The 14,128-nt window shown below is 42.9% G+C and overlaps 1 protein-coding gene across 2 annotated transcripts in view; it reads left to right on the top strand.

The window, feature by feature from the left end:
• The first annotated feature begins 11,485 nt into the window (after positions 1-11,485).
• LOC106813157 (VPS9 domain-containing protein 1-like) overlaps positions 11,486-14,128 on the top strand; it is a 15,990-nt gene continuing 13,347 nt past the window's right edge. For both annotated transcript variants that reach the window (XM_014817222.1, XM_014817221.1), the window contains exons 1-4: positions 11,486-11,622; positions 11,890-12,082; positions 12,545-12,653; positions 13,615-13,730. In XM_014817222.1, coding sequence (XP_014672708.1) covers positions 11,571-11,622; positions 11,890-12,082; positions 12,545-12,653; positions 13,615-13,730 — 470 coding nt within the window. In that variant the 5' untranslated portion in view covers positions 11,486-11,570. The remainder of the gene's footprint in view (positions 11,623-11,889; positions 12,083-12,544; positions 12,654-13,614; positions 13,731-14,128) is intronic.

Below are 14,128 nucleotides of genomic sequence, written 5' to 3'. Positions count from 1 at the left end.
CTCGCTCTCTCTCTCTCTCTCTCTCTCTCTCTCTCTCTCTCTCGCTCTCTCTCACTCTCTTGCGCGCGTTCTCTCACTCACTCTATTGCGCGCGCTCTCTCTCTCGCTCGCTCTATCTCTCTCTCCTCTTTTTTCTCCCCCCTTCCCCCTCTCTCGCTCTCGCTCTCTCTCTCTCTCTCTCTCTCTCTCTCTCTCTCTCTCGCTCTCTCTCACTCTCTTGCGCGCGCTCTCTCTCTCACTCTATTGCGCGCGCGCGCTCTCTCTCGCTCGCTCTCTCTATCTCTCCCTCTTTCTCTCTCCCTCCCCCCCTCTCTCTCTCACTCACTCTCTCTAGAGGAGGTGTAGAGAGGGAGAGTGTAGAAAGAGCTACACTCTCCCTCTCTACACCTCCTCTACAATTCTTGCTCTCCTGTTTATATGTCCAGCCTGGCCGGTTCAGTACCATTTGTTAACCAGGTCACGACATAGATACATATACAGATGACATACTAAGATGTACACGCCCTTGCTCGATTGTGACATGACGTCACTGCGTAACATCAGAGTTTTACGTTTACACGTTACAAGTCTGCTTATGCACGGCTAGAACTGAAAAATGTTATACATGTCCATTGTGAGGCGAGCAAACATCAGGTTTTTCGTTACACCATACACCCGTTGCATATTGCTACATAATTATTACATAATTATTACATAATTATTATAATTATTATATATTATTATATATTAAAAAGACGCTACGCATACTTGCCCCAATTGCAACAATGGCTCAGTAAACTGATAGGGTACCATAGTAAACCGATAGGGTAACCATAGATATGTCTCTCTGGGTACTGCCGGACACTGCGGCTGTTGTCAATAAAAAAATCTATAATATCAGCAATCAACAATCAACAAAACATAATGTCAGCAACAATAACATCAGTTAGTAGCAACATTAGTAGCAGCAACAACAACAGCAGCAACAACAACAGCAGCCGCAGTGTCCAGCAGTACCCAGGGAGATATAGACGTTATAGACCGGCATACTGGCTGTATACACTGCGATACTGATGAACGTTCTATCTATAACACCAACTGTGCGATATCCGTTCACAACTCTACAGGAAGCAGAAGAGAGCGAATTTACACCGATTGTGTTAGGCGGATATGCTGCTGAATTAATGCTTAACAATATATCAAGCCTGACACTGCATTTGGTAAAATGTGGACAAAGGTTAGTGTTGATCCAATTGCTATTGTATATATTCTTATAAACAGGCATTCGATTTAGTATTAGGCGGTATCGAAATACATGTTTATTTCGAGTAGTAGCTGGAGTGCAGAATTCGGGGCAGAATTAGACGTTCAGCTGGATTAGAACGTATCTGGTAGATGCAGGTTCGCCATCGCCCCCGTCGAAAATGTCCCAGCACAGAATACGTGTGCGATGGCGTTGAACAATCCATATTATGATGAATTTAACACAGCCATTCAATACGCGACGGAGACTGTAATGCTCGATAAATGGACCAAGGATTTCTTCACGTTTACATCCTGTCCCCCGGAGCAGACCACCGTAGCAGCTGTGTAGCTCCGTAGAACCGTGTTCAGACTGGCTGAACTGCAAAGCCTGTTTATCTTCCTAATATGTGGTATAACTGCAGGTGTACTAATTTTAATTCTAGAATTAGTGTTGGGCCTAATAATCAAGCGTTTCAACAAAAGGAGAAAACAAACGCATAATCACCCCCAATTAGCGGAATATATATAACAAACTGAGAGGGAGGAGAGAATTACAGAGAACGCTCGTGGAAGCCCATACGCAGTACGTTATAAGCGGCTTATATAGCGCTATTATATTAACGCTAGAAGTTAATTAACGTTGCTATAGTCCACAGAACCTCGATCGCACCTGCTAGAGGTAAAATTTTGAGATCGGATCGTGTACATATGAGTAGATCACAGCATATCCGTTGGATATTGACCGCGACACATGTGACGACATTACTGACCCCCCCCCCCAAGTGGTGCACTTCAGAAGATGATAAAAGATTCATTCGGGTTTACTATCTGTTATTTGTAGCAGCTAATGTCCTTTCATAAGATATCGCATGACAAGTGTTTTCCCTGGCTTATACATACGGCATATATACTTAATCATAATTTTTTAGCTGTTTTTTTAATCATAGTTATATTACAATGTTATCGTGGGTACATATTGTGTTTACGCCCCTATGTGTGTATAATATTTTCATGCTGCGCATGTGATCATTTTTGAGAAACAAGTATAGAATACTTTGAATGCCGTGTTGCAAATAAACATGTTGTGCCTTTCTCCTTATTCGCGGTTATTCGTTACGTGTAAACACAACAATGTGTAGAGAGGCAATACGTTGATAACTAGTATATTATTTCTGTGTGTACAAAACACGTTCGCTTTAGGTGCCCGCGTTAACGGGACAATTCATGCGCGAAACGCTGTGAAACCCGGAAACGTGGATGGCGAGACAGATATTGCAATTTCCATTCTCCAGTATGCGCCTGCGATTTGTCATCTGTGAGCGCGACGACCACCATGCACCTGTCCAAAATTTGGCCACTGAGTGAGTGAGTGATCATGTCATGGGGAGAGAGGGGGAGGAGGGAGAGAATGGGTGCGTGAGAGCAGTCTTTTCTAAATTTAATCTAAATCTAAATTTTTGTCGGCATAGTCGGGAGACCGCAGCACATACATATCTAGTGTCTGCTGCTGACCGCCGAGCGATACGTGACGACGACGGAAAACACCATCACGTGATCCTCCTGAGCGCGCTCAGCCTCCACGCACACACCCACCGCCGCCATCTGCGGACCAAGGTACGACGAACGCGAGTGGTGAGTGTCACGATCGGAATCTAACGTTCTTTTTCTAATAATCTTGTTGTCAAAAATATTATATTCATTCGATTTCTTTAAAATATTAAATGCCTGTAACATTTTCCTCAGGACTATCGAAACCTCTTTAGACTTGAGAGCAACTATACAACTTTTGTGGATTATGCTTATTTTGGGGTGGATAGCTTGCATAGAAAGAGTGGAGAAGTGAATTATAATTTAAAATGGCAACTAATTATCCACTCCAATTATATGTAAAATACAAAAAAATGATATATGTGTAAAAAAAACCTGCAGAGCTTTGTTTGCGTGATTAATAGGCCCTATTTGGAAATTCCACCAATAGGTGTCACTAGCGTAAAGGTCTAAAGGCGGCTCGCGGTGGCTACACATAAATAGAATAGATTCTATTCTATCTATTTTATAGATCTATTCTATTTCTGTGCCTACAATACAGTACAGTACAGGTACAGCGTTCTTCTTACTCAAGTTACTGTGATATTGGTGGAGTGAAGTATCTACGCATCTTTCCTATTTTACCGGGTTTCAGGTAGGTTTCGCTCTTCAAACCTCCGAAATCGCTCCTGTGTGACGTGTCTGACACACACACATTATAATATGTGTTAATTACCTACGCCAATGAAGTAATGTAATCGGTCTCGTGTGTGTGTTCGTGTGTGTGTGTGTAGCCACTAGTTGTTTCGCCCGCGATCGATCATCAGCCAGCAGCCTCGCTTAGGGCGTCAGCAGTCAGCAGCAGCTCGCCTTTAGGGGTCTAGTCAGCAGCAGCTCGCCTTGGGCGTCCACGTCAGCGGCAGCAGCAAGCTTCAGCCAGCCTGTTATACACACACATGTTACATGCTGGCGGAGGTATGCACTCTCCGTGAGTGCCCTCTGTCTAGTTAGTACTAAGTTATGGCCCTGTCACACCTTGACGATTTAGCCAGCGTATGCCGACGTATCAAAATTTCTCTAAAACGATGGCATACGCTGAACTATCGATGTTTTTTTAAATTTTGGGCGTATACATAGCGTATTCATAACGTCATAACCAGTGACAGTTATAATGTCATACCAGAACCATAAAATGACAGACTAACATGATAATCACAACTCACAAGTCCTAACCACAAATGCACCTTGAATAGTGAATACATCACAAGTTCAGCTAAACACAGAACTATTACGGCTAGCGCAAATAGTGGAGTGTCTGCCTGTACGAGCGAGGAGGATCGATTGTTTATACGCGAAGTCTAGCTCTTGCGGTTGCGGTTGGGGTCCAGGGCCCGCGTAAGGGCCCTTGAAGCTCAGGGGGTTTGAGAAAGCGGCCCGCGAGGCACGTGTGTATGGCTGTGCACATCGACGCTGCGTACGTGCCTGCTGGCAGGGGTGGCATGTAGAGGGTTGGCATTGCGACAGCAAAACTCTTTCGGGGAATTGACAAAAAAGCTACAATCGGGAATGACACACGAGTGTGCCGGCAGGGAAAAATATACGTGTGACTTTCATTAGGATTTTCCATGGATTACGGTTCTATAATCCTACGGGTCGTTGGTCCTACGGGTCTACGTAGGAACGCGCGCAGGCACGCATGCACGCGCACACATGCACGCACGCAGGCACACACGCAAGCACGCCCACAAGCACACGCACACACAGGCACGCACGCGCGCACGCGCGCAGGCACACACGCAAGCACGCCCGCAGGCACACCGGCGCACACAGGCACGCAAGCACGCACGCACGCGCGTAGGCACACCCGCAAGCACACGCACAGGCACACACGTATATACGCGCGGGCGGCAGCGCGCGCTTGATTGAATGCAATACAGTACAGTACACACATGCATGTCTGTCACACATGCAGTGTTGTACACAAGTGTACAACACTTGACAGTCACACCGTATCATGAATTCTACCGCACCGTGGAACCGGCTACCGCTAGCGGCAGAGGGCGAGCGAGAGCGGCAACGGCCGCGCCAGACGCGACTGGCAGCAATCATTTCCTGCACAGTGGCGAATTTTTGGCCTGTGTTGGGTCGCCCTGTGATGATCATGTTTTTGGGGGCTCTTTTGCATTTCGGCGGCGTCGAAATCGCGCCGCCTAGCGCCCCGTGTGATTTTTTGCCCACTGGTCATTCACGTATTAGTAACTTACCACCACACGTTGTTCGATAAACTTATAGATAATCTTATACGCACCGAACTGCTTATCGAGTTGCCGCGTTCACCTTATGCTCGCAACGATACGTCTAACTTACGCATAGGCGCGGGCCCGAGCGGTATCAGCCGACGTATCCACGGTGATCGTATGCCTATAAAAAGGCTGCTGCTCCGACCTTCTAACCCGATCATAATACGGGCACTAGACATCGCAGTATTCAACATGCCAATCGACATTTATATACCGAATTCAACGATCTAAAGCCTGCCAATCCCACGGCCATTCATGTGGTAGCTGTACATTATGAAACATCATTCAGCAAAGTCTGTGGCTGTCCCGGAACAGGGCCGTCAAATTACGCTCTGATGATGCGTTGAGATCATAGTTCGATATGTATAACTGATGTAAACTTACAGCAATAGGTTCAAAGTCTATGTTACTCATCACTCAGAGGTTAGAAAATAAGTTTTTGGGTACCGCTAGACATTATCATCGCCGTATTTAACTCCATGTAGCAGCTACCACCTCACCAAGAAGCGTGTGTGAATGCAACAGAGATTTCTATACACGACTCGCTGTAGCTGACGACGTAGTACTCAGCTGTGCGTTCAGCGTGCTCTTTTAACTTATAAAAACTTACACATAACCTTATTTAAGACGGGATGCCAGCGTATTCAGCAAATTTTTTTCATAAGCGAGGTATACACTCTTGCATAACGTTGGTGTGACAGGGCCTTTAGAGTCTAGTAGTAATAAATTAGTAATATAGCCGCTCGGAACTACTACTGAATCACTAGTACTGCCTAGCTAAAGTAACCGTCGAAGAGCTGCGAGGGCCTGTGCAGCACTGCTGTCCTTGCTAGCTGTTCTGTAGCAGATGCCCTTCATAGCCCTGCTGCAGTTACATACTGGTAGCAGGTATGAAGCGAAAGGGTTACATGGTGTAAACAAAAAGGGGCGGGCAGCAGGTAGAACTGGCACTGAGCCAAACAGCCTGGAATCAGTGGCCTAATTTGAAAGGCCGCACAATGCGATCCAGACGGCTAATCTTCTCCAGTAGCTCAGACTAGGGCAAATACTTCGTGCAATGCATAAGTCACACTCACCTATATGCAGCAAAATAAACTCTAGGTTCCTGCCAATTTCACTGGCGCGTGTTGCTTAAAACCACACGAAGTGGTGACGAGAAACGCATCTGCGCGCCAACCGCCGACGTTGTTGGCCAAAGCAATCTTAGCCGTCGAAGGTTTAGGTTGACTGTCACATGTTTTATCTTTGTACACCGCGCGGCCACGCCCCCGCGCGGGGCGGGGAGCCCCCGTCCGGTGAGGGCGAGGCCGCAACAGGGGGCGGGCCACGCGGCCCCGGGCGGGGGCCGGGGGGCGCCCGGCGCACCGCCGGCGGCCCCGCCGTAAAACGGTTGCTTGGGCAGAGCAACGCGCACACCTGTGCCCAGACAAGCATCGGAAAGATGGAACAAAGCATTGGAGTATTTTCAAATACCTTTTGATAAGACAAACGCACAGGTGAAATGGGAGGAACTAGTAGTTTATTTTGTCATAAGGTAGTGATTATGCATGACACGAAGTATTGCTAGTCTAGTAGCTGAGAAATTAAGCCGTTTTGGACTGCGCATTGATAGCGGGCCTTTAAAGATTACGTGAATCAGTACATCTAAGTTACGTAAAAATGGGCTCGGCTGCTTATTAATCTATATTGTTCAACTCGTACCTAGTAGGAGCCGCCGATTATATATCAGACCGGTACATCATTCGTAATAACTCCTAACGGTCATTACCCACCTTCTTAGCCTAATTCCTAATTATGGCATACACTTAAACATATGGAAGAATTGTTGCAATGGTCACAGTAGAAATGTCCGAGTAAAGAGGTGCCAGATTTGGTTATGTGGCCGAACTAGCCGACTACAGTTGATCCACCCGAGTGTCATAGCCCGCTTCTGATGAACATTTTGGTTAGTTCTTCCCCTGAAATTCATTGTGTAAGAAGCGTAGAGATAGTAAATATTTGAATAGCCGAATTGGTATCAAACACATATTCGTAGAAGATAAAGGCACATCCCAGTAAATATTCCAATTTATCTGTATCATTAGTATTCTGATTCCATTTCGTGGATCACACTCATTGATTGTGTGTCTTTACTTTTAAGAACCTTTAAACATCCAGACTCTCCTTTTGGGACCAGGATATTCTGTTAAGCCTTCCTCCCTTTTAAAAGCGTGAAGCTTCTACCCCTCCAACTTGTCACAAGTGTTTGTCCAACAACAACAACCTCATATAAACTAACATGCATAGTTATAGGTTGGGCTGTCATCTTTCCAGCCTGGTCTTAGCTCTTCATCTATCCAGTATGGCAATGCGCCACTGCTAGGCTGGAAATCGATTCCGACGCGCCTTACAGCAGGCATATGAAGAGCCCACGATGCAACAGATGGAAAAAATGACAAGGAGAAGGTGATAAGTCATGCAATCCCACAGAGTACTAATTTAACATAAATTGCCTTATCAGAAACTTCTTACTCTATAACAAATAAAGGGAACCGCATGTGGCAGAAGTGTAAAATGTTCTAAAGAGCACTGTTCTGCAGGAAACAGGTTGTCACTCTTTTTCAGCCCAACTTATTTTGAGGCTCATCTGACATATCCAGAATGCAGCTTGTAGAATCGCATGATCGGCTCGTGCCGTGCGTGGTCGTCGCGTGCGTGCGTCCATCAATCAAAGTTGTAACAAAGTCTAAACGGCTCCGACGTACGGATTCGAAAGTGCGGGACGTGGGGGGTATCCCGAAACAAGAGTTTAGATGTTTGAAGCTGGGGGTCAAAGTCAAAGTCAAGGAAGGTGTAAATGAATGCGGGGAACTCATTTCTCTCCTTTACTGTTAAAGGTTATAGGCGGAAATGTATAATTGGCGGCACAAATCTAAACGGACTCGACTAGGCTGCGTGATAGTCGGTGTACAGGCATCATGGTAATGAAAATGCCATCACTGGTGGGCGAATATTGGAGGGTCACAGGTCAAAGTTTAAATGGGCACAGGGCAGATTTTAGACATTTCTGAGGAAATGGCTGATGGAAGGCGATTGAAATAATTTTTTGTTTCAGGGCGGTGGACCTAGCATTTTTATGGCTTTATTGAAGAGACCATGAAATTGTAATTTCTGCTACATGCGAAGAGTAAGTTCGTCGGAATAACGCTTTTGACGGCCTCAACGAGGCGGTTAAACATGGATTTCTTTTAGCTGTTAAAATAATTTGAGGCTGCCATGGTTTGCTAGTAGAAATCATACTAATGGCCTGGATGTATGAGGCTACAATGTCACACGTATAATTCAAAAGCTAAATTTGGGTGAAGGTTTTATGGCTCTTCAAATCGTATGAATTTCGGTATGCGGCATTTCTGTATCTGGTCAGTGTGTTACATGTAAGGGGGGGGGGGCGTAATGCCACTGGCCAGTGGCCACTGATGGCCATGCATGTGTGTGTGGTACTCGTGTAGTTTGCGCCTGCGTTATATTAGTTACAGGTGGCCAGCCTTATTTTAGCACTGTAGATCTGCGTAGGGTAAATGTAGGTGTGCTTACCTATCTGTCTTCAGAATAGTTTGTTAGCTACTACATACGCGATGTAGCTTCGTCCATCTTTATCTTGAGAGACACTTAAACGTACGCGCCATCTCGTGGGAACCTTCATAACGACCTCCCCAGGAATGAACATTCCCTTTGAGACAGGTTCCTGTAATACATCGCCTGGTCGGCTTCCACTAGTTCGGCGTGTATGTGAACACATTTGGGACTAGACAGGGTTTACTGAGAAATCCACCACTCCACCACGAGAGTCAACCGCGAGTAGACCCGTTAGATGAGCGCTGAGTCACGCTCCGCCGGGCGAGATTGTTGTTCGTATATACATATTATTGATATGCTTTATTATTTTATCTAGGCTGATGATGTTTTCCCTAGCGAAATTTTGGACTATTATGTCTTTTAACATTAATGTCTGGTCCCTGCGACAAATAGATTTAGCCTGTTTAGACCATTTTTAATAGCAGATTGTCACCAAGAATTCTCTTATGGAATTTGTGCTAAAAGTGTTTCAAATTCTGTTTCAGGAAGGCCTGTTTTAAGTACTTGGCAATGTGTAATCGTTTGGTCATGCAGTATTTTTGACAGAGGCTCAGAAATCGCAGGTATCACTATATAATATTACATTGTATAATCCTTTTATAAACATTTGGTCTCTTTGAACTAACGCTCGGACAACTTTCGGTTATGTGATCTGTTGTTGATTCTTTCAATTGTGTCGGCATTTTAATTGTAACTATATTTTTGAACCAAGGATCAGCGATATTGTAATTTAGTATATTAGCTATCTAAAGATGGTTTTAGTTTATTGTGATAGATTTTATGACAACATTTTTAAGGAGATTTATGTCTTTACCATGGAACATAAGTTAGTTGTAATATCTGATCATCATTTCAGTTTATACTGCCTGATGATAGCTTGTTTGCAAATTGTAGATTTTAATTGTAACGTTGTTGACACTAGTTTTGCAATAAACGACCTATTATCTATCATAATCTATCTATCTATTTAACATAAGGTATAAAAGGTGGGCATGCATAATTTTCGTAGTTGAACATTAGATCGCGAACGGATATGTGATATTAATGACAGATCATACTTAAGCGCCGGACCAAAAAATTACTTTGTTTTTCGGGGGTCCCCACGGCCGCCCGAACTTCACATTTCGGAGATGAAAAATAGTGGCGACTGGCGGTCGAGTTTTAGAGGTTAAAGGGAAAAATTAAAATCAAAGATACCCGCCGTGCGCGATGAATGTACATATTCAAATATCCGACTCTTGTCAGTTTTATTTACCCTAAAGAGAGTTCCAAAATAATTGTAACAACGTGAATACAGTCGTATAGAGCCTGGGCCGGCTACTTCATAAACAGAGCCTGAAGGTCATATGGCGCGGCGGCCGGCTATTTAGTATACGCATGCTATCGTGCTATACGCGGCCGCAGAGCCGTTTACACTTCGGTTACTCACTCGTTCAAAGGGACGATTAATTGAGCTCCGTTTTTGGAGCGATTCCTAACACTACTATCCAGGTGTTCACATTTTGCAACAATCGAAAAATATCAATTGTTTAGTATACTATCGGCGATAAATATCGTGTTTCACTTTACCATCGATGCATTGCCATCGGACAAAAAATATCGATAGTTATCGATAGTTCGATGCATCGTTACACCCCTAATAAAAATGTATTGAAATGAGATGCCCTACAGAAAGAAAATTTACTAATTTGAAAATGTCCATGTAGTACTATGTATGGATGTTCATCAAGAGCATACACAATATCCACAGAGTATTTTCAGATTTATAATTTTGTCTGTGTCCATGTATTTTATTCTTCCTGCTCTTCTGGATCTGCCAGTCCACAATTTTGGGGATCTAGTGTTTTTGGTTTGGCAGGTCTTGACAAACGAGTCTCGTCCTCTCCTTCCCAATCTCTGATTCCAGATGACACCAAGATGACACAATATCAGGTTGTGGGATTCAAATTGGCATTCCTGAATCTTCTGTCCTGAAGAAAGACTTTGTACAATGGTAGCCCTAATTTTTCCCAGACTAGGGACTGGGCTACCCTTTCCATTCCTTGTGAAGTTTACATTTTTTGTCTTCTGTCTTCTTTGGCTGTCACAAAAACAATGTCGTGACTTGCAGCAATGGTACATGCAACTGCAAGTCATTTGCATCTCGTGGCTCCTGCATTTCAAGCTGTATACCCTATATTTAACTTGTGAAAAAAAAACCTGCCTACCCATGTTTTTGCAGGAAAAAAAAAATGTTATACCTACCTACCTACCCTAATTTTCACAATCCATGTGACCCGAACCAAAGGTATTTTTTTGTTTGGCCTAAGTAGGAATGTGAATTTCATTTTAAATTTTAATTGTACAATATACAGTGACTATTCTTTTCCAATTTTGTTTTGTACACTTTGTATTACTACTGCCATGCAGTATGCACAGTGCCATAAACAGTTCAGTTCAGTTAATTGCAATTTGCTTTGTTGCTCTATAGTATTAGAAAGGATATAATATTAACGACACCCCTATACACATAGAGAACTCTGCTTTTGTGCTGTCTTTTTAATTTCAATCCATGAGTAGCTAGTCTTTTCCTGCTATGCCTCAGTTTTCTGTCGCCAGATGTTCTTGAGATGCCCTATTCTTCTCTTTGACAAGACTGTGACAAAATTTCTTCTAACATTTTCCTTTTTAGGGTGTGGACCATCCATCCCAGCCTATTCATTTGAATCTCTATGGTTGTCTGTTGTTGCCCTATTATCTCCTATAGTTTGGTTTGTGGCCTTGACAGGCCATCTGATGTGTAGGATTCTTATTTTAAGTTACTTGTGATGAAGGTACGTGCCCATGATTGTTATGTTCAGGCAAAATGCATGATGTGTAGTATTATACTCAATAGGATCAAAGGATGGGAGAGAGAAATTCTATATGGTGTGCCTACAGAGTGCTGGAAGAGCCCAAGCCTTAGCACAAGATGCAGGTATGTCAATTTCAACATATCACATTTATCTGTATAGGTATATAATTATATGGTGATGTATAACGTTTAATTTACTTCATATAGTATAAGACTATAAGCTGATTCTGAAAAACAACAACAATTTAACAGGTTTAAGGACACTAAGACTGCAGTGTCTGATTTAATGCGATATTCCATGTTTTATACATAGCATCAGGAGTCTATCAATAGATATTGATAGACCCCTGATAGCTTATATATCTTAAATGTTCTTTGCACTTTTTATAGGTTGGTCGGGAAGCAGTCAAGTTCCTAAGCAACAGTCAGTGCTAGGAAAAGAACATTCATCGACAGATTCAGTAAGACCAGCTCTAAGTCCGTCTCAGGGAAGAATAGCAAACCAGAATAAACCCATAGCAAATGAGAAGAGGCCAAGTGGATCCCAGTGTCTACAGTTTGTACCAAGTGCCAACATCTCCAGGTGAGTTTTTATAGGAATAGGCCTAAAAGATGAAATTGCAGGATAGGAGTAAAGTACAATCTTCATGAGCCCTGCATGATTACCATAGATTCTTTTTATCTACCTAATAGTAATAATGTAATGATCTAAATAACCAATATAGCAATTTTTATCATATTGATATTGTTTTTATCATATTCCTTATTCATTTAATTCATTATTTAATAATGGTAATTAATTAGCCTTTATGAATCACCTGCTTTGACTTATTATGAAAGTAGTATATTGCAGATGTATAGCTCGAGCATGTTGTAGTTTGTGAAAAGAATCATAAGATAGTGTAACTGATGCAGTAAAATAGGCCCAGAGAGGTAAATAGAAATATGAAAAATAATTTGACTGTTTTAATTTTTGTGCAACTTCCTATTTCTAGGGACCTATTGATCTTTATGGCACTTAGAGCTATGTCAACTTTTCGTACAGGTTAGAATTGGATCCATTAGAGAAAATGTCTAGGGAAAACCAAATGTTGATCACTGCCTACAGAACGCGAATTGCCAGAACTAAAGGGATTGCAAGCAAATATCAGCTGGTTAGTTGGTTGTAAAAAATATATAATTTCCTAGCCATGATGATATATATAGATACAGAAATGTGTGTGCATATATATATATATGCTCTATATATATGCTGCGATATGCTTGCACAAGTACAAAGTTTGGAACTATTATTGTGTACAGAATAGGGCTGTAACGATACACTCGCGTATTCGGTGCACCGAATATTGTTGTTGGACGATATGTATTCGTTATTCGAATACTGACGAATACAAATAATATAAATGGAACCTACTTGATAAAATCTATTTTAAACTGCAATTCTACGCCAATTTGCTCGAATTCTGAATGTCGTTTGCAGCTTTCCCTGTGAACGCACCTAGACTAGTACCCATCCCTTCTCACACGTCAAGAAGGCCGGGACGTATATTACTATCTTACTATCACGTGTAACTCACCCCATATCGAGCGTGTGAGAAGGTTGTTGAAGGCGTGCTAAAAGTTGTTTGTTAACGGACGAAAGTTGTCCAGAGGCACAGCGGAAAACACACACATGTGGACACACACACACACACACACGTCACACACACACACACGCACGCACGCACACACGCACACACACACACACACACACACACACACATGCGTGCGCGTGCTTACACGCAGACACACATAAGCATTTTCATGTGAGTCTGCTAAAATACATCTGCTAAAACACCCTAGGAGCCAGGGCATGATTGCGCGCCATTCTATCGTTAACATAAAGGATTTTTGTTCATTCATATATACTAGTATATATCTTTTATTCCTTGGTAGTTTTTACAGCTTCAACAAGTGAGTATTCATTTGAATATTATCATTTCATGTGAAATATTCGTATTCGCATGCATATATCGTGATACGTATCGTATTCGTGACCTAGTGTATTCGTTACAGCCCTAGTACAGAAAGAGAAATTTCCCACGAAAAAACAACTTCCTCCTTCTTTCGATTCAGAGTGTTTCCCTGCAGAGAAGGCTGTCTGAGAATATGGCCATTGCCAAGGCCAAGCAGGAGGAATTTCTACGAGCCAAACTTGAAAAAAGGGAAAAGTTGCAACAAGATGCACTGAGGTTAGTGTATTATATATATGTACATACATACATACGTTTTTATGTAAGCAGGGACACATGCAAGCACACATGCAGGCATGCACACAATGTATATACATCAGAAGTAGATAATAGGGAAGGAGTGTGACTTCAATAAACAAGGGAAATTCGTCATTTACTAGCCTTAGAATACCTACGATTTACTACGCGTAACTTGAGCTCAACCAACTTGAGCTCAAATCGTACACAGTACATTCGCCTAGCATCGTGCGAAATCGTTTCCTCGTATACACCCGCAATCCGGAGATACAGACTAAAACGTACGACGCGATTATCCATTCTGTTGCCATCAATCCGAATGTATTGTCCGCCTAACTTGAAACAATAGGCAGCTACTAACGACTCTCTCAGCGATGCGG

The sequence above is a fragment of the Priapulus caudatus genome, unplaced genomic scaffold (genome assembly GCF_000485595.1).
Source record: "Priapulus caudatus unplaced genomic scaffold, Priapulus_caudatus-5.0.1 Scaffold731, whole genome shotgun sequence".
Lineage (NCBI taxonomy): Eukaryota > Metazoa > Priapulida > Priapulimorpha > Priapulimorphida > Priapulidae > Priapulus > Priapulus caudatus.
Note: the sequence above shows the minus strand (reverse complement) of the source record. Positions and strands in the feature narration are given on the sequence as shown.